The sequence below is a fragment of the Poromitra crassiceps genome, assembly GCF_964638095.1.
Source record: "Poromitra crassiceps genome assembly, chromosome: 6".
In the NCBI taxonomy this organism is placed as follows: Eukaryota; Metazoa; Chordata; class Actinopteri; order Beryciformes; family Melamphaidae; genus Poromitra; species Poromitra crassiceps.
The window spans coordinates 20,945,616-20,967,501 of NC_139627.1; the positions used below are offsets into that span (position 1 = coordinate 20,945,616).

The following is a 21,886-nucleotide window of genomic DNA, read 5'->3' on the forward strand; positions in this document are numbered from 1 at the left end:
CTTTCTCCTCAGGAAAGACACACATAGGCTAACTCATGATTGACATGTCAAATCATTATGTGCGCAGAGCACAAGGCAAATACAATGTAGTTAAAAAAAGAGAATATGTTTCAGATCCTGAAATGTAGAAAACTCACTGTATCCTGACCACAAATATCTCTGCATACATGAATAAACAGAGTATTATGAATACTACTGTGCAAACAGAGCTGAAACAGATGAAAACCCAACTCTGAGCAGGAAAGAGTGTTCAAATGCCTCAGCAACCCAGATAATATCAGCCAGCTATCATATTTCAAGTTCTAATAATAGGGATGTGAACGTATCCAAACTTTTGTAAAGAGGATATGGCACTGTATACAGACATCAATTCACAAACGGAATACTAGAATATCCACAAATATCAATGAAAATGTAAATAACTGTTCAGTTGATGGATTGTCTCGATTGTAGCCCTTCTGCTATTTGCTTTACAGTACATCAGGTGAGGAGTGCTGATGAACGGGGATTGTTGTTCACATCGTTCATGGATGTTGTTGAAGCTATAGCTTTCAAAAGGGATTTTCCATGATGGAGTGAAGTGATCCAAAAAATACAAACGTATTCAAGTTCAATAGTAAAATCATATATTGGTCTGGTGAACCTCAGTACTTCCATTCTGTTGAGTTTTTAGATTTAAGATGCAACAGTACCGATGTCAGGCCCTTTATAAGCGACAGCAGCCTCAAGGTTCAAGAAATGGACTTGGGACTGGGAGGTTGACTGGGAAAACTTGACTGAATCAGAAAAGCTCTCCTCTCCCTCAACAACTACTGCCGAGGTGCCCTTTAGCAAGGTACATAACCCCCAGTTGTCCCTGTGAACCTACTCATGGAGGGGTCAAATAACATGTTTTTCAAGCCTTATTTGGTAATGATTTGAGATTGGGCATAATCTGTGGTAGTCCAGGGAAGTCCATTAGAGGGTAGTCCAGGTTAGTTAGTTGTGCTCCTCAAAAACAGCCATCGTTGTGTGTGCGTCAAGTATGAAAGAAGAGACTGAAAGTAGGCCTAGGCGATAATTCAATTCAACATTATCGTTTATGTACTCACTTTACTTGACAGAATGAAGCATGAAGCGAGTTAGGAATATCTATTTGAATATTTCTATTTTGTTTAACATCACACCTAACATTACTGGATTTAAAGAGATTTTCCATACGTGAGCATGATACAGAAAAAAATCTTTGTGATTATCGTGATATTGATTTCAACCATATCGCCCCGCCCTAACTGAAAGTCTGCAAATTTCAGTTGTTAAATGTGTGCTGTGCAATCTTTTCATTGTCTTGAATGCATCATTGGCTAATATGATAAGACTGTGGTTGTACTGGGAAGCTCCCAGTAGTGAATGTCTGTAATTGTGTGAATGTGAAACAGGGCAGTGCTGAGAAAGAGCAACCTTCCCTGGCCTGGATACATAAAGGTAAAACCACCTCAACAGTATTGATTGAGGGGAAGATCTTCAGTTACTCCTTATTCAATTTTCCCACCCGATGTTTTGAACCCGCGGCATAACGGCCTTCCGTTCACTCTGACCTCCAGCTTAGTTTACTGCCTTCCTTCACCGTCCTGTCCGGCCCCGTCCAATCAGAGCTCCACGGTTCGCAGATGTCCGCGGGGGGAGACTGCAGCCACCACGCTCTGAGGCAAACACTCCGACTGCTCCGCGCTGCTGCCGCAGCACGACCAGTGGGGCTTCCCGGGGTGACCCTTATGGCCGTGACCGCAGCCCTGGAACCCCCCTGAAGTCAAGACAGAAGGGTAGAAAAACACACAAGCAAGATGTGTTTTTAACACAAATGGCTGATAAAGTTAAAGGAGAACTCCACTGAAAAACAATGCTGATTTATTTTGCACATGGTCTCAGTTTTGTAGGCATTAATTTTGTTTGACAGTTATTGAGAGCTGATTTCTGTTTACAGTCTACGGATATGTGTGAGATCATGTGCAAAATAATTAACAAACTAAGTAACAAAACTAAATCTCCTGCATTAGTGCTGCGGGACTTTCCAAACAATTCCTCTAGTGGCTGGATGGGTTAGTAGCAGAATTGCAAGAAACTACAAGAAATTCTTGCTTTTATATTTTATATTTCTCTACCACCTAACTGTACGTTCACACCAAGTGGAAAGGGATGCTTTGCGCGAATTATTCGCTCGAGGGCGATGAGTTGAAAAATCGAAAATCATGTGATTCACGCCGCAAAAATTCACATCTCGCCGAATATCTGAAAATCGCCCTGGTGTGAACGCACAGTAAGGATAAATTCTTGAACTAAAAGAAAACATGGTCTATCACTGTTGCTGTTATTGAATTTTCACAGCAGTAGCAAATCAGTGAGGGGAATCTACCTCTCTCTGTCCAGCACCTGCTTGGTGCTTAGAATGTGCATAATGTAACCTGCGATGTGTAGTCCTCCGCAGCTGGGAATTGAACCTCCAGCATGGGAGGCAGACGGAAGCGAGGAGGCTAAAACCTATTGGCTCTAGCGTCTGTTGTTAGAGGGTCTCTTGAAGTCCCGGGAAGTGAGGTTTACTCACTGCACAGCGCCACCCACTGGCCACGTTAGACAGTTTTGATTGACTTGTTGGTGTTTTGCTGCGTGTACCTGGCATGGTTCCTGGGCAGCCACAGCGAGCGTCTTTGGCCCCGCCGCTAGAGCAGAAGGAGCAGCAGTGAAACGTCCCACAGTGACGTCTGAACTTCCTCTTTACGTTCAGGACGAATGGCGACCCCTGGAGACCAAGACGGGAAAGAGCCATGAGGAGAGAAAAACACACACCAGCCACGATGACCTATCTACCTAGTCCATGTGGATTTCTGTTGCTGGGATCATGTGTGCTGAGGTCTGAGATTCAGCACCTCTGAGGGCTCAATCTAGCCTGGTAAACCAGCCGGTCACGTGAACTCACATTTCATTTCGTTCTGCGGGACCGTCTGGCCTCAAGCCCTGGGAGGGCTTTAAGCAGAAACTGCAAAGCAGACGAGCCAATCAGCGATTGTGCTCAGTGCCCTGTGATTGACAGCGCAAGTTGGCCAATCAGGAACACAACTAGCACTGCACTAGCAAAACAATAATGGCCGCCTCCTTGCCTGTCCGCCTCGAGGAGTAATGTCAACATTTGTCGAGTTTTAACAGCCATAAAGTGCAGTTATTGCAGAAATAGACTCAATAACAACAATGAAACAAGTACAGGAGTATGCAACAACGGAGTTTCTCGGCGGAAAATATGTTTTTGCTGTTCTCCCCAGTGGATTTGGGTTTGACTGGATCCAATGCTGATTGGCTGAAGGAGTTGTCTGTCAAGGCAAGTACACCCGCCCAACTTCCGCCCACTGCAAACACTGGGCGAAAGGTCAGACGGGAATGAAGAACGAAATGAAATGTGAATTCACGTGACCGGCTGGTTTACCAGGCTAGGCTCAATCCAGCTTCAAACTCAACAAACAACAACTTGTTAAGTGTAAAATAAATAACATGATCAAGAAGATCACTCATAATGATAAAAATAAGATGCTTTTTATGATCATTTCTTTCCAAAATTTCAACTGAGAAAAAAATCTTAATACATTCACCTGATCACCATATTTTGATGCTAAGTGGACTGCATTCATATAGCGCATTACAATTAGCTACATTCACCCATGGCAGCATGCTACCACACGGGGCGCTGGCACAGCCATCAGGAGCAATATGGGGTTCAGTATCTTGCCCAAGGACACTTCGACATGCAGACTGGAGGAGCCGGGGATCGAACCACCGACCTCTTTTAGCCAAAGCGATTAGTGGACAACCCGCTCTACCTCCTGAGCCACAGCCACCCGATGCTTTATAATTCTATTCTGTAATTGTATATAATTGTATTCTTTGGGTTGATTTAGTACCTTGACATGTTGGGCTTTGACACACACCCAGACAGAGTAGACTCCCGGCTCTACAGGCGTGTATGAAACACAGTAGGACCCGTCGTTGTTGTCGACCACCGTCGTCTCCACCATGCTGAAGTAAAAAACAAAGTATCGGTGTGATATTATGGGATACTACTGAAAAATGCAACTGATAAGCAATTCAGTTACACGCGCGCGCACACACACACAAATCTTTCACAATGCATTGTATGATAATAAGTGGAAGGCAGTCAGTAGAGTGCAAACCTCTGCAAACAATGAACAATTTATCCTTCCTCCAACTTGCAAAGCTGCAGTTGTTTGTTTGTCATTTGTCTTCTGGGTTTGATTTTCTGACAAAATAGCTTGTGTATGCAACACTGTTTAGCAGCTGACTTGGAAGTCCTGGATGTGGGACATGGCCAGCAGCACCTGAACGCAACCTAAGAGGGCTAAAATACGATAATCATTATAGCTGCTGCACAGCGGTGAGTCAGGCCGAGCATTTTGAGGTGCTGATCCAGAAATCACCGCCATTTGCTTCTTCAGTGGAAAAGTCTATGGGGTTTTACTTAAATGCATAAAATAAGGTCTGTGGTTAACAAAAGTTTATGGGAATGCGAATTTGGGTTCAGCATGATACTCTTCACAAACATGAATAACTTTGGTGCTTTTTGAGGCGTTTTATTTACAAATATAAAAGGAATTTCCGCACACTTGAATCTGTACAGATTCAAGTGTGCGGAAATTCCTTTTATATTTGTAACTCTAGTTATTTTTCCAGCACCTTGGCCGATACTTGGCTGGGTTGAGCGGTGGCCCTCCCTCAGATTTTAGACTTTTTTCCTGCCTGCTCCCTGGGTTTGTACATTTATCCACTATGTCCTTCGAAGAAAATGTGAAATCTGTACAGATTCAAGTGTGCGGAAATTCCTTTTATATTTGTAACTCTAGTTATTTTTCCAGCACCTTGGCCGATACTTGGCTGGGTTGAGCGGTGGCCCTCCCTCAGATTTGAGGCGTTTTATTTAAAAAGAAAACGTATTTACGTTCCAAAAGTCATAAAAGTTATTCACGTTTGTGAAGATTATCATGCGGAACCCAAATTCGAGTTCCCATAAACTTTTGTTAACCACAGACCTTATTTTTATGCATTTAAGCGAAACCCCCATGTTAAATCCCATAGACTTTTCCTCTCACGAACCCGGAAGTATACTTCCGGACTAATTCCTGTGGCTCTCTATAAAGCTACTGACAGGCTCAATGGACTTTCCCAAGGGCACGTTGTTGTGAAAATATCCGTGTTTTGGAATTATCAGATGAGATGAAGTTGGAAAATGAGCAGAGCGTTTTGTGTCTGCCATCTCTTCTTCTCCTGCGCTGTTTCGTTATCCCTGCCCAGCCAATCAGAGTGATTCCTCTCACCAACGACCCAATGCTGAGGCTGTAAAAGCCACTGTCAAAGCCGACTAGAGCCAACGGTGCGGGACACCGCAAATACTAGAGCGGCGACACAGACGCCCAGACATGACCGACGGCTGACTGTCGGCTTTGTGTGTCTGGGGCTTTAGCCAACCACCAGGGTGCAGCATACAAGTGTCAAAGCATTTACAGGCAGATTTCAAACTAGTGTCAAATATTCAGTATTCAAGACAAAATTCAGAGAATTTGCATACTTCATTAAATTAACAACGATTGATTTCTTCATAAGTAACTGATGTTTAAAGATGCTCTTTTTCCATTGATTGCAATAGAATCAAAAATTAAGTTTTTGAGATACAATTCTGAAAATCTACATACTTCATCTAGCATGACAGCAGAATTTTGACTTTTTTCCATGAACTTTGAAGATTTATTTAGAAAAAATGTGCAATGGCTGTTTACAGTACTGTTTACAGCTATTTATTTATTAAGCGGTGCAGCTGCTTCTATAAGTGACTTTGTGTGTTTAGGTGTTGGGGGAGATGTGTGTGACACGGTGGGGCAGACTGTCTCACACTCACGTCTCTTCTCCCTGACATGGTGGGGCATATGGAGCCATATCAGGCTCATATATTTTTATAATTTACCAAAAACAGTGGAAGTGAAAAAATGAAAATTGAAGTGGAAAAATAAGAATTGAACCTGAAAGTCTCGAATATATTCAAACTTTTTTCAGTTCAAATGTAACTTTGATTCGCTTCTTCAACACTTTAGAATATTTTTTTTTTTTTCATTTTTCACTTTAACACATTCACTGCCAGCCGTTTTTTTTTTTTACTGTAGGTAGCTTCTGCCAAGGTTTTTTTTTGAGGATTCTGGCTCATCTTTCAACAGCCGAGGATTATTTTCTGCTAAGATTTTGTGAACACAAAATATCTCAAAAGAACTAATAGAATGTGTGCTTTCTCTGTCTAAAAGAGTTAGTTTGTAGAGTTAGTAGTTATGTAGGCATTAGCACTTGAATACAGCATGGTTTCAGCGTCTGAAAATTTAAGGTGAGAAAAATGCCTTTTTGTGAAATTCGATAGAACAGTCACTTTAACCATTCATTTTTGGCATCAGTAAGACGTCAGACATCTAAACAATAGTTTTGAACAGTAATTTCCTCCATAACAGCAGGAAACCCCCCTCTCCTTCAAACTCCTCCCTCCGTGTGTGTTCTCCTCCTGCCTCCCTGGCTCTGCAGCGGGCGTGTCACAAGCGAGTTGCTGCTGCTGCTGCTGCCTGGCTGCTGGCGGCCGCTCTTTGGGCGAGTCTGGACGGGCTCGCTCGTTTCTTGGGGTTTCGGTTGAGAGCTTTGATGAAGCTTTTGCGATTCTGGTCTTATTTATGCTGCGTGTTTCAAAGTGTGTTCCACCCGTAATCTATTATGCAAATTTGCAATCCCCCACCGCCAGCTCCCTGCGCGAAAGCGAAAGCGTTTTCGCCAATCCATTTTCATGAGAATGGCTTCCTCACGCGGCTGTTTTTGCTTGGCTTTCTCTCGTCTGGAGAGCACTGTCGCCACTTAGTGGGTCGGTAAAATTGATTATACACATTCAATACCTCCCATATTTTAATATGAGATGTAAAAGGGGTTGATCGACGTCCCACCGTCAAAAAAAAAAAAAAATTTTTAAGACGAGATATCTCGTCAACGGCAGTCAACCGGGTTTTTTTTAAGACGAGATATCTCGTCAACGGCAGTGAACGTGTTAACACATTGACTGCCAGCCGTTTTTTTTTTGCTGTAGGTAGCTTCTGCCAGGCCGTTTTTTGAGGATTCTGGCTCATTTTACAAGAGCCGAGGATTCTTTTCTGCTTGGAGTTTGTGAACACGAAGTTCACAAAAGTACTAATAGAATGTGTGCTTTCTCTGTCTAAAAGAGTTAGTTTGTAGAGTTAGTAGTTATGTAGATATTAGCCGTTGAGTACAGCATGGTTTCAGCTGTCTGAGAGTGAAAGCTGAGATAATCGCAGTTTTGTGAAATTCAATCAAACAGGCAGAACAGTCACTTTAACCATTTATTTTTGGCATCAGTGAGAGATCAGACATCCAAACAATATAGTTCCGAACGCCCTCTCCTTCAACTCCTCCCTCCGTGGGCGTGTCTAGTGGCTTTCAGCCTGCGTTTGTCACAAGCGAGTGCTCTGCTGCAGCCTCCCTCCCTGGCAGCGAGTTTGAGCAGCCTCCCTCCCCGCCTACAGTATGAGAACGAGGCTCGTTCGTTTCTGGGTTTTCGGAATGCGTGCGATTCTGGCCTTTCTGCGGGCGTTTCAAAGTGTGTTTTACCCATAATATATTATGCAAATTTGCAATCCCCCGTGTGCTGCTGCTGGCGCGGCCCGAGAGCGGCGAGTCTGGTGACTGATGACTGTAAAATCGGCAAGCCATTTCCTTGAGAATGGAGGAAGCAGCCGCGGGAGGCGGCTGCTTTTGGTTGACTTTCTCTCTGTCGGGAGGGCACTGTCGCCACTTAGTGGTCGGTAAAATAGATTATACACATTCTCTTCCTCCAATTCTGCTATAGGAGACGTAAAAGGGGTTGATCGATGTCCCACCGTCAAAAAAAATAAATGTTTATGTAAGACGAGATATCTCGTCTATGGCACTCAACGGTTGGATTATGTAAGACGAGATATCTCGTCCATGGCACTCAACGTGTTAATATAATATTTCAATTTTTGAGTACTTTTTTTTTTAGTATCAGATTTATTGTTTTCAGATTCAGATCTTATTTTTACAGATTCAAATAATTTTCGGTTTCAGAGTCCCCCCCCCCCCCGCTTTTTAACTTTTTCACTTTCAACTTGAAAAGTTTCAGGTCAACTTTTGGCCCTGAAGTTGCGTGGGGGCATGGCCTCAGCCCTGTCACTCATGATTCCACGCCCCTCTGGGCTGAGGCCACGCCCCCACACAACTTCAGGGCCAAAAGTTGACCTGAAACTTTTTGAGTTGAAAGTGAAACTTTTCGAGTTGAAAGTGAAAAAGTTAGAAGCGGAAAAAAAAAAAACTCTGAAACCGAAAAAATATTATTTGAATCTGTAAAAATAAGATCTGAATCTGAAAAAAATAAATCTGATACAAAAAAAAAAGTACTCAAAAATTGAAATATATTAAAGTGAAAAATGAAAAAAATATATATATTCAAAAGTGTTGAAGAAGCGAATCAAAGTTACATTTGAACTGAAAAAAAGTTTTAATAAATTCGAGACTTTCAGGTTCAATTCTTATTTTTCCACTTCAATTTTCATTTTTTCACTTACACTGTTTTTGGTAAATGATCAAAACATATGAGCCTGATATGGCTCCATAGGGGCAGACTGTCACACACTCACCAGTCTCTCTTCTCCCTGACACGGTGGGGGCAGACTGTCACACACTCACCAGTCTCTCTTCTCCCTGACATGGTGGGGCAGACTGTCTCACACTCACCAGTCTCTCTTCTCCCTGACATGGTGGGGCAGACTGTCTCACACTCACCAGTCTCTCTTCTCCCTGACATGGTGGGGCAGACTGTCACACACTCACCAGTCTCTCTTCTCCCTGACATGGTGGGGCAGACTGTCTCACACTCACCAGTCTCTCTTCTCCCTGACATGGTGGGGCAGACTGTCACACACTCACCAGTCTCTCTTCTCCCTGACATGGTGGGGCAGACTGTCACACACTCACCAGTCTCTCTTCTCCCTGACATGGTGGGGCAGACTGTCTCAAACTCACCAGTCTCTCTTCTCCCTGACATGATGGGGCAGACTGTCTCACACTCACCAGTCTCTCTTCTCCCTGACAAGGTGGGGCAGAAGACTGTCTCACACTCACCAGTCTCTCTTCTCCCTGACATGGTGGGGCAGACTGTCTCACACTCACCAGTCTTTCTTCTCCTTGTGGACGATGCTGACCAGGACTTGCTCCCCACCTCGTCCCACCTGCTCCCCGGCCTCGTCCCGGCACACCAGGGTGAAGTGGCCCTGCTGGCCCTCCCTGCCCCACTGCAGACCTGGGGAGGGGGGGTGTACATACATGTTAGATGCAAATACACACACACACACACACACACACACACACACACACACACACACACACACACACACACACACACACACACACAGAAGGACAAGACATGCACTCTGCAAGTTGTACAAGTCATCTTCCATGGGCAGGTCACATTAACAGAGGCACTTCATCATTTCGATACCCCACAAAATGGAGACGCTGAGAGATTTGTCTTGTGCCTCCAAAGATGACAGACAGACAAACACGTTGTCTCCGTAGACTGTAAAAAGAACTGGATGGAGTGAGTGTGACGTTTTGAACCGGGCTGTAAACATGTTTAATCCTGTTGTAGTTGGGCATTTTAACATGGGGGTGAATGGGACTGACTCACTTCTGCAGCCAGCCTCAAGTGGCCATTCGAGGAACTGCAGTTTTCAGTGCTTCTGCATTGGCGTCACTGCGACCAAGAGCCTGCCCCGTCAGTTGTCTTGTCTCACACACAAAACAACGCCCCCACTGAGCGCTTACCAAAGCTACTTTCCCCCTAAACGTACAGTATGGTCTGTGCTCCCAATGTTAGTGTGACTTCACAGACCGGGAAAAGTGTTCCAGTGCTGCTGACCTGAGCTTAAAACTCCCCCCACTCACTCGGCATCTCATTAAGCTGCTCGCTGCCTCCCCCTGGCTGTCACACACTCACTGAACACATTCAGCAGTCACCTGTCCTGTTTAAGTCAACATCGTTTGCACTCACACGAGTGATTAATGTGGCTTTGCATATTGTTGTCAGCGTGGGTTAGCCACACGGCTCACTCGACAGCTAATGTTCTCACACTCTGTCTTCATCCATCACTGTTGACCTTCTCCACTCACTCACTACACAACTGCACTATATTGACTTCTTTACATGCTGTTGGAATGCTGCTGTGAACATGTGTGTTTGTGTTCATGCTGCTGTGAACATGTGTGTTTGTGTTCATGCTGTTGTGAACATGTGTGTTTGTGTTCATGCTGCTGTGAACATGTGTGTTTGTGTTCATGCTGTTGTGAACATGTGTGTTTGTGTTCATGCTGTTGTGAACATGTGTGTTTGTGTTCATGCTGCTGTGAACATGTGTGTTTGTGTTCATGCTGTTGTGAACATGTGTGTTTGTGTTCATGCTGCTGTGAACATGTGTGTTTGTGTTCATGCTGTTGTGAACATGTGTGTTTGTGTTCATGAATGCTGCTGTGAACATGTGTGTTTGTGTTCATGCTGTTGTGAACATGTGTGTTTGTGTTCATGCTGTTGTGAACATGTGTGTTTGTGTTCATGCTGCTGTGAACATGTGTGTTTGTGTTCATGAATGCTGCTGTGAACATGTGTGTTTGTGTTCATGCTGTTGTGAACATGTGTGTTTGTGTTCATGCTGTTGTGAACATGTGTGTTTGTGTTCATGCTGCTGTGAACATGTGCGTTTGTGTTCATGAATGCTGCTGTGAACATGTGTGTTTGTGTTCATGCTGTTGTGAACATGTGTGTTTGTGTTCATGCTGTTGTGAACATGTGTGTTTGTGTTCATGCTGTTGTGAACATGTGCGTGTGTGTTCATGCTGTTGTGAACATGTGCGTGTGTGTTCATGCTGTTGTGAACATGTGCGTGTGTGTTCATGCTGTTGTGAACATGTGCGTGTGTGTTCATGCTGTTGTGAACATGTGTGTGTGTGTGTTCATGCTGTTGTGAACATGTGTGTTTGTGTTCATGCTGTTGTGAACATGTGTGTGTGTGTGGGGCAGTGGGAATTTCCAAATGCAGGATGGCAGGGCAGAGGATGCATGAGCGTACCTGATTGCAGCTATTGCGAATTTGTGCTCGTTTATCAGTAAAGCAGCTTTGTTACCAGCCATGAGAGTCTCTGCCTGTGTGTCGTCATTGTAGAGGGAACTACCACAGAAGCCGTTTTGAGTAGTTGGCCAGGTGTTTATGTCTGTCATTTCTATTATTATTATTTTTACCCCATTTTCTCCCCAATTGTACTTGGCCAATTTTCCTCCCTGCTGCCCTGGTCGCTGCCCTGCCCATGCTTCCTCCGACACACATGCCAGCCGCTTCTTTTCACCTTACAGTACGTGTCCACCAATGCGTGGGTTTTCACGCATCCCATTCACGCAATGCATTGTGGGGGAGCGGGCAGCGCTATACTTTGTGCAAATGAGGTCGGTCGCGCCTCCCTGCCTCCTGAACTCCTATCTGATCTTTTAAACGAACGGTTGTAAACCAAAAACAAAGGCACGGGGAGTCACAGCGTGGCCTATTGTAGGCATCAAATGTGATCAGAAACACATTTCGCCGAGTGGTTTTCAAACTTTTCATGTAGGAAAAGAACGTTTAGAATTGGCCGCCATGTTTTTTCTCCGCTCCAAACCATAGAGGACAGCCCCCCACAAGCGTATGATTTTGTGGAAGCGTGGCAGGTGTGAAAACCCCCGCGTTGGTGGATACACACCTTTACACGGGGAGCTTCACCGGCAGGATGTAGCACGTGGGAGGATCACGCTACTCCTACCAGTTCCCTTCCCCCCCGACCAGGCTTCCCACCCGCAGACACAGCCAATCGTGCCTGTATGGACACCCGAACAAGCTGGAGGTAACATGGGGGTGCGAACCGGCGACCCTCGTGTCATTACTGCTACGTGCGCTCGATTCCTAGTGGGGACTCTGGAGATCATGCGCCATGGCTGCAGTTATGGAAATTGACAGACAGACACCACCCACCTAGGCGCCATTGTGCAACTGTGCGCCATGGGCTCATAGCTCGAGTGGCATCACTGATGACATCACAACTGCTCAAGTGACATCAATGATGATGCTCCCAAATCATGACAATTTTAACTAACACATAAGATACTACTACTATTTCTATTACTGCTGCTCATTTTTACGTGTGTGTGTGTGTGTGTGTGTGTGTGTGTGTGTGTGTGTGTGTGTGTGTGTGTGTGTGTGTGTGTGTGTGTGTGTGTGTGTGTGTTTGCAGAGCCAAGCAGCCCAGCAGCTGTCACCATTACAGAGGCAGCTGCTGGTCTCACACACCTGTCCCGTCTCCAAATCCCCGACTTATCACACGGGGAAGGATAAGCCTCAGTAAACCTCTGATTTCTGCTCTCTTCCAGTCATCACATACATTTGGACTTGATCTGCCGCCTTCAATGAACGGGCCAAACTACATAAAGAGCAGCTAGCGACTAGCTAGTGTCACACATAAACTTAGGAACAACTTGGGGAGCGGACAAACAATGTATAGGTTGTAAATGAATAAAAAACGCTTGAATGGTGTGAGGATTAACCCGGCCTAATCTTCCATATCAAAGTCCCTAATCCTTAATGACACCTTAAAAAGTCACTATAAGGAAGTGTGGTACAATTCACATGGATGGGGAAAAGGCATGATATGGGCCAGAATCAAGCAAAATACACATTGCACCCCAGCGCACGCACGCACGCGCACACACGCACATGCACGCATGCACACACACACACACACACACACACACACAAGCGCACGCACACACACACACACACAAGCCTAACACACACAAGCCTAACACACCGCAAAACAAACACGGCCGGCCGACCTTCCGCAATCTGTTTGCACTTTGACGGGAGGGAGGACTCGCCAAGGAAGTCATTATTTGCTGTAGTTTTCCCTTTCCCACACAGGTAAACAGCACTTCCAGCTGGGCCTGTCTGTCCCAGACACACGCTGCTACACGTCCCTGCTAGTGTTTGTTGTCTTTGTGTGAATGAGAGAGGCAGAGGGGAAAGCCTATGGCCTTTCTCTATTTACTTAACGGTACCTCCAGCACCTTGTCTACAGCTCTGGCAGCTTGGCCAGGAATAGCAGTGGTCGTTCTACAGAAAATGCGTGTGCAAAATTGAGTGCACAGAGCTATTTAGGGAGAAAGAAGCTTGGGTAAGCGCCCAGTGGGGGGTTCTTTTGTGAATGAGGTATTTGTGTGTGTGTGTGTGTGTGTGTGTGTGTGTGTGTGTGTGTGTGTGTGTGTGTGTGTGTGTTCTGAGTCTCCTTCCACCATGGTAAGCCTGGAGGCCGTCTCACGACACACACCTTTCGTCTCACAGAGGAAATTCCTGCCACTCGAAAACGTCCCACAGCTGGTTGGAATGTCCCTTTGAAGTTATCCCTGCACTCCACTGCCTCAGGGCACTTTTTCAGTGTGTGTGTGTGTGTGTGTGTGTGTGTCACCTCACCTCAACGTTCCTACAGTACAAAAGGAATTTCAATCTCTGTCTTCAAGCCGAAACACCCAGGAAGATAACAACATCATACGCACGCACACGCGCGCGCACACACACACACACACACACACACACACACACACACACACACACACACACACACACACACACACACACACACACACACACACACAGGTAACCAGAACTTACTACCAGAACTTTACATCATTAGATTACTCTTGCTAACTACACCGTGCACCGCTTAGACTGTAACTCCTATTTAATTGAATGCCTATTGAACTCAGACTGTAAATTCATGTAAATTCACTGCCTATTTAACGCCTATTTAACTCGGACTGTAAATTCATGTAAATTCAATGTAGATTCACATTTTATGACTCCTCCACTTGTGTATATATTGTATATATTGGACTGCACCTGCAATGTTGTGATTGGCTTTTTGTTGTTTTCCCTATTTCTTTATCTCTGAATATTGACGTGACCGCTATGCTGCATAATGACACCAAGACTAATTCCTTGTATGTAATCTTGCATACTGTGGCAATCAAAGTGATTCTGATTCTGATAACTTAAAATCCTACCTTCCATAGACTTATGTTAAGTTAACTATGCACCTATTACAAATATGAATGCTTTGTAATAACAGCCTAATGAATAAAAAGGGAGCAGGGAGCTGCTACTTACATGGGTAGACAGACAGACCCAAAACAGGCACACCATTATCCTGGAGACACTTTACTTTGCAAGGGATTTATTCCAGCATATTAACCTGCGTTAACCTATTGAAGATTACTGCGAGTACATAATGATGTGGTGCACGCACTTGAAATGAAAATCGCTCTAATACATAATTTCCATTTTAGACATATTAGCTCTTATCCAAGTTCACAATGAGGGCAACATTAGAATAACCTTGAATCCCTTGATTGACAAGCAGCTAATATTCACAAGTGCAGAGAGCCACAGCATCTATTATAGACCTTATTCGCTAACCCCGGACGGTGCCATATTGTTGACAAACCGCAGCCGTAGTTTAACTGAACGTATATAACCTTAATGTTAAATGTTTGTTTGTTATGATCTGACGCTTGCTTGCATGTTAGCCCAATGTTTGCTACTAACGTTAGCCTCTGTCTCTTTTCCTTCACGTTTGCGGACAGTAGGGATTGCTTAAAAACTAACACCCAGGCTTTTATTGCTGCTATTACTACAGCCATGTGTTATTACACAGCACACCATCGCTGGTGTGAAATAGCTCCTGACGCAGTAAAAACGCTATTAAATAGGCTAGTAACGGTGGCTAGCGTACTCCTGCTGCTGGCTGCTGCTACTATCACTAGGCTGTCAGTCACCTGGGTTTAGCCCCGGTAATAACCTATGTTAACCAGATTCCATTCCCAGGATTAACCAGATATTAACCTGATTCCATCCCCAGTAATAACCATTATATTATATATAGAGATGACATATCTGGTAATAATGGTAATAACCATAATATGGCTATTACTATGTTATTACCAGGGATGGAATCCCAAGGATGAACATGGAATTGAGTTAACAATGTTAAGTCAATTCCATGTTCCATCCTTGTTAATAACCATAAGTTAACTCTGTTAAGCTGAATCCATCCCTGGTAATAACCCCACGACAACAGGGTTTCTTTCCTTGTAATAACCAAGTTTTACCACTGGTAATACCTCTACAATGACTGGTTCCATCTTTGGTAATAACCGGGTAATAACATATGGTAATGCTCTCTCACCTTCGCCTTCGATGGTGCACTTGCTGAGGTCCAGCATCTTGGCGTGGATCACGCCCACCACCGGGTATCCCTCCACCTCCCCCGCCCGCTCACGGGGCAAGAAGGAGATGCTACTGCCGTCGTCGGGGGCGACCGTCTCCGGCCGGGGGTCGTAGCCGTTCTCTGCCAGGCTGGTCAGCCGTCTCAGGGTCACCCCCTTGGCGCTGAGGATCTCGGTGTCCGAGCCGCAGGTCAGCAGCCTCTCGGCGAACTCCACCCCACCCCGGACGTCCAACAGAGCCTGCTGCAGCTGTGCCCTCTGCAGGTGGAGCTGGTTCCTGCAGTACAGAGGCAGCGTTGTGGGGGGTTTTAGACTCTCAAGTCAGTCTCTAAACACTTCGCTCAACTAGAGACTGAGGACAATCTCTCAGCTGTCATTGTTAAAATTGGGTGGAAACAATTAGAGAGTAAAAAAACCCTGCATTGCAGAAGCTATTCAAAGTCTTTAGGGTGGCCCTACATATTGGGCTGGTGACATGCAGAAGGTGTGCTTGTAAATACTGTTGTACCAGCAACATGTGCATTGTAGGATGGCTCCGCTGCAGTCACCGAATATTAAAATCCCTTCAAAGTTTGTTGATGTTTATCATGGAATCAAGTCATGCCCAGGAGTGTTGCTCAGGACATCATTTTCAATGTTTTAAAAAGCTCTCTCCATGTTCCAAAGTGATTCACTATATCTCTAGTTTGTACAGAGGATAATAGGGGGAGAGCATCATTTATATTGTCCTTGACTAAATGTAAGGGACATAGGTACTATGTTTGTTAGCGGCTGTACTCGCCAGACCAAGTCACTTTGGTCCAAGTCTCAAGTGCCCATCTCTGGTACTCGCCGCGATTCGATCAACTACCTCGTATTTAGAAATCCCCACATGACTGGTAGGCGGGCTGATCTCCAATTGTCTGGTATCACGAGACTGTGGGGCTTTAAATGCATATCCAGACCTGCGTGAGAAGAACCCAGGTCGCTGTACAGCTGAATGCTAGCTGCTTTTTGATAACGTAATACGCGACTGATTGAGATTTATAGGCATGGCGTTGTTTTGTCTGGCTGGGTGTCTAACGCTGACCTGCGTTGGAGCCGCATCTCCTCCAGGCGGCGCAGCAGAGCCAGGCAGTGGGCCTCCACAGCGCTGGCGTAACCTCGCGCAAACGCCCGCACCTCCTCTGCTGTGGCCTCCACTCGCTCCTTCAGGGTCTCCTGGGAATTCTCCACCTGTGACAGGGTAAACGGAAGAGTGACTTAAGAGTGAAGCAGTAAAGCAAGGAATCTGTGTGTGTGTGTGTGTGTGTGTGTGTATGTATGTATGTATGCATGCATGCATGCATGTATGTATGTATGTATGTATGTATCTATCTATGCATGTTCTGTATGTATGTATGTATGTATTAGCTCGAGAACCGTTCGTCCAATCAACTTCACTATGTGCAGTCTCGGATTCGGTGCAATTCAATAATAATAATGTTCAATAATAAGACTTTATTAAACTTTGACTAAACATTCTAAAAGCGACCAACTCACTTAAGAGGTTTTCGGCTGTCTGGGATCCATTTCTGGCCTACCTCGATGAGGTTAGGAGCGACAGTTGACTTGCCTGGCTGGTATCTCGTGGACCCATTGCGTGGGATTCCATGCATGTTCCTTACAAGCACATAAACACTGTGTGGTTAGTAGCACCACGTTGTATTATCGAGTGTCTAATATATATGTATCCATTGTTTTGTTTTTGTTTGTTGTTTGTTTGTCCCCCCCCCCCCCGGTATCTGAGCCTGTTTGGTATTGTTAAAAAAAAAAGTTGAAAATAAAATATTGAAAGAAAAAAAACATTCTAAAAGCGACCTGCTCAGTTGTGTGTCTGAGTGTAGCGGGGCTGGACTTCAGAGTTCTGACTGGCCACTCAGTTAAACCAAAGAACTTTTATGGAAAGAACTGACAGCTCCATATTGCCCCATTGCAACATCAGCGCCCAGCAGCCTCCGCCATTTTTTATTTTTGGAAGCGTGACAGCGCCAAAAGAACCTCGCACAGGCTCGCAGTGGTCAGCTGCGGTAGCGCGGGCCCCTATAATCAGCCTCTCTAAACAGTAACTCAACGGGAGAACACTCTAAATTTCGTGGATTCACATCTTTTCTGGGCGTACTGCAAATCTTGATTGAAGTGGTGTAGTGCAGGGATGTAAAACAACAACCATATTGTGGAAACTAAGCAAAATTTTTCGTTTTCTTTGTTTAGTTTTTTCAAGATAAATAGCTAATGCGGCTGTCGTCCACTCCGTCAGAAGTGCGTTGCCGTGGTTTTAACCTCGGGTCCTTTGCATTTACTATTTATCTTGAAAAAACTAAAAGAAAAAAAAGAAAAATTTTGCTTAGTTTCCACAATATGGTTGTTGTTTTACATCCCTGCACTACACCACTTCAATCAAGATTTACAGTACGCCCAGAAAAGATGTGAATCCACGAAATTTAGAGTGTTCTCCCGTTGAGTTACTGTTTAGAGAGGCTGATTATAGGGGCCCGCGCTACCGCAGCTGACCACTGCGAGGCGCATTCTGTTTCCAAAAATGGCCGGAGTGTCCTCTCTTTCCTTCCATGCTCTTTGGTTAAACTGCCCGAGAGAAGAACGAGCAGCACACACTGGAGAAGAAAAAAACAGGCGTAGGCAGTCAAGTTGTTTGGATGAGTGGTTCTCGAGAAATTGTCTCATTTTGAACGGGCACTGCACTAGTAAGCTTTTATCATTTTCATTCCTAGATCACCAAAATTATAAGTCGATTAGTAGTAGAGCTGTCCATCATGGCTTCAGGGCCCAATTAAAAAATGCATAGCCTTTCCTTTACCACACCTTAAAGGAGTACTTACCTCCAAAACACTTTTTTTCAGCTTTTAACCAATATATATGACTTTGGGGGTGATGTGTGAAGAATTCTGGTCAGAATTTCCACATTTGACACCAAACTGTTGCCATTTGACCATTTGTATCATTTTTCAGCAGCATACCTGGCATAAGCGCCCCTAAGGGTCAAACAGTGCTTTTTTTTTTTTCTCAAATGAATGGGATATTTGGTACAACCTGACGTCAGGTTGTCCCCAAAGACTATGGGATTTCAAGATAATTACTCCCCTACCCCCCCTGTACCCTTTCGGCTCCTCAGAACTCCAAGCCTATTCTTATTGAAGTTTGCTCTTAAAATACTGAACCAAACGTCGTCAAAGTTGGCACATGTCTTAATTATAGTTAGTTTCCCGCTGAATGTGTCATTACTTTATTGATATCTTACCTGGATAAGCTCGAATGATGATGTTTATATTATCAGTCCGAGTTGCAAGCTACTGTCTCCAGTCCAGGCAGGCGAGAGTCGTACTGTTACATGGACGAGCCCCAAGCTCCGCGGGCGCGCGCAGCAGAGCAGAGCTCTCTGTGCTAGAGTAGAGAGAGCAGTCTGATATTTCCGCAAACAAATATGGTCGCAGTTTAGCGCACATGTAAAATATAACGCTATACTACGACGTGACAACGTGACAAAGCTTCTCTAAACACATCGGCTACTATCATTTCCCTGCATCCCTCCTACTGAGATTATATCGGTAATGATTTTGGACAGACTGAATGCGCGGAGGAGAAGGAGAGATCTGCAGCTCTGCCCTGAGTAGAGACACTCGCCTCGCTCCGACTACTGTGCCTGTCTGTGAAAAGCGTCCTGTCCAGTCGCACCTTCGCAAACAGATGCGGGATTCCCTCAATCCTGTACCCAATCTCAGACTGTATTCTCTAAATCGCACACCAGCTATTTCTGTCTGTTTGTTTGTTGCTCCGTGAGGTTACAAGCGCCCCTGTTCCATGCATGCAGGAGGGAGGAGGCGCAGGCAGCCTGCACTGCGCTGAGAGGAAAAAACTTTTGCACAACTTTTAACAAGAATTACGAAAAGCCCCCAAACTAAAATGAAAAAGGGACTATATGGCAACTTGGACGAGGGAATGACGTAGAGAAATCTCGCATTGTGTTACCCCAGAACGGGGGGTTTGTCGTATTGTGCGGTGTGCTGCTGTAACGAGCCCATGCCACTTTGCTCTCGTAACGTAGTTCAACACACTGCCATAGAGTTACATGCAGAAAAATAATTAAATTTCTAGTTCGCCACTGAATTACCAAATTGATATAACTTTCAACCATTTTGAGCAAAGCTCTTTCCATACAGGCCACCAGCGTTGGCTAATTGTTGATATTTATACAGATATGGCCCCTCTCAAATAAATTATTTTTGAGGCAATAGGCAAACTGTAATGGCGTCGATTTCCGAAAAAAAATCTTGACTTGAACACAGCCAAAGAGTCCAGTATAGACAAGAGCATATGTCATTTCTTGGTTTTTTCCATAGGTATTTTCAAATCACTGTTCTAATACATATCTAGGGGGTAAGTCCTCCTTTAATTTCTTCCCTGAATTTGAAGATTGTGGTTCACCCTCAACCACTGTCTTCACAACAACTATTATTACAATATATGAAATGACAACGGGTCTACATGAAATGTGTAGTAGGCTAACTTCTCCCATAGTCTCTGATACTTCCGATCAGACAAATTTTCCAGAGTTTTCCCCAGAAGCCCTGACTCCAGAATGCACCTTCTGCAGTGACCCCTCTAGGCGGTCCAGGCGGGGCCGCAGGCGGGCCGTGACCAGCTCTCGGAGGCGGTCGCCGTGCTGATGGATGGCGTCGCGCGCGGGGCAGCAGCGGTGGTCGCGGTGCAGGGTGGAGGAGCACTCCAGGCACACGGGCAGGTCGCAGGGCTCACAGAACAGGCACAGCTGCTGGCCGGGATGGAGCGCACACAGGATGGGACGCGACAGGTGGCCCTGCCTCTTCAGCTCCTGCACACTCTGGACAGAGTGAGACGCCGTCCGCTTCTGCCGCCTGCAGAAAGAGAGAGGGGGGGGGGGGGGGGGGGGAGAGATAGAGAGAGGGGATGAATGTCAGTTCAAATATGAGGCTGTCAGTGGCAGGATCCTGTTCAGGCTGAATTTAGGTGAACAGACAGTTGATACTGAGGATGAGGATTAGCTCAGTTATGCTGTATGTAGCGTAGTTTTTAAGTTTACTTTAATGTGTAAAACAACCCACAGCTTCCCATCGAGTTGGGAATGGAATAGAATAGAAGTTAGCCTACTTGTGCAGCCTATTTGTATTGTCAGCTAAACACAGCATGGAATAGAATCATTTTTATGTTTTCCTACATGCGTGCCTGAATGCAAAACTCTGAATAGAATATAAGTTACCTGTAGAACTGGCCATAGAACTCGGAATAGAATATAAGTCAGCCTACTTATGCAGGCAGGCTACTTTTATTGGCAGTAGATCTCAGAATAGAATAGAATACAATACAATACAGTACAATAGAAGTGACCTGTACAACTGGTCATATAACTCGGAATAAAATAGAGTAGAAGTCAGCCTACTGGAATAGAATAGAATAGAATAGAATAGAATAGAATAGAATAGAATAGAATAGAGTAGAGCTGACCTGTGCGCCTGGCAGCAGAACGCGCACAGGTTGACGCAGCAGAGGTCGCAGCGCCGCTCCGCCGCCCCCTCGCCGCACAGGTCGCAGGCCAGCGGCCCGTCGCCCAGCAGCGTCTCCTGGAAGACGGCGTCCAGGGCCAGGTGGTCGGTGCTCAGCCCGGCCGCGCCCGACCCAGGCACGTCCACCTCGGAGTCACAATCTGGACAGAGCACGGTGACCGCGGCCCGGTTCTCCTCTGCCGCCTGGCTGGACACCGAAAACGGCTCCAGCTGGCCGATGCAGTCGGCGCAGAAAGTGTGCAGACAGGGCAGGATTTTGGGGTCCCGGTACAAGCGTTTACACACTTTACAAACCGCCCTTGGGTTCACCGAGACTCCGTTTTGGTTATCCTCCTCCGAGTTGACCTGCGGCTGCGGTGCGGTGGGATCCGCGTTTTCACTCTTTTCTGACAGCGACATGTTTGTAACAGTTAAAGCGACCCTGGTGCCAAAAACAACACAATGAAAGCGCCCTACTGCATACAAACTTTTAAGTCCTGCACGACAAAATAAGCCGATTCATTTTTGCTGCATAGTAACAACTCAGAATAAAACTAATTGAAGCTTTTTGTTTTTACACCATTATGCACAAAACCTCCTTAAAATCTCAATGCATTCATTATAATCCCACTGGAAAGCACTACTTTTCTTCAGGAAAACTAGCCTGCTCCGTCCGTGGGACATATGACACCCCACTACCAGACCAATAGGAAGCCTTCCATTGCTTTCCAGGCGTGGTCCAAAGACTTTCCCCATGACTTTGGACCTGGAAGTCTGTCCCCATCTACTGGCAGGGAAGAGCAGGCGCAGGCAGTAGAGAGTTGATGTGACTGTGGATAATGTGGATAGTAATCGTGCATTCCTTTATAACTGGGAACTGGTAATC

The 21,886-nt window shown here is 45.3% G+C and overlaps 1 protein-coding gene across 1 annotated transcript; it reads right to left on the reverse strand.

The window, feature by feature from the left end:
- Positions 1-1,628: 1,628 nt before the first annotated feature.
- trim45 (tripartite motif containing 45) lies at positions 1,629-21,420 on the reverse strand (the record flags this gene model as incomplete). Its single annotated transcript, XM_083638152.1, has 8 exons — positions 1,629-1,783; positions 2,650-2,776; positions 3,927-4,041; positions 9,262-9,391; positions 15,406-15,722; positions 16,515-16,660; positions 20,067-20,355; positions 20,963-21,420. 8 exons carry the CDS (start codon positions 21,418-21,420, stop codon positions 1,629-1,631), a joined length of 1,737 nt encoding a protein of 578 aa, XP_083494278.1.
- Between the last annotated feature and the right edge of the window lie 466 nt (positions 21,421-21,886).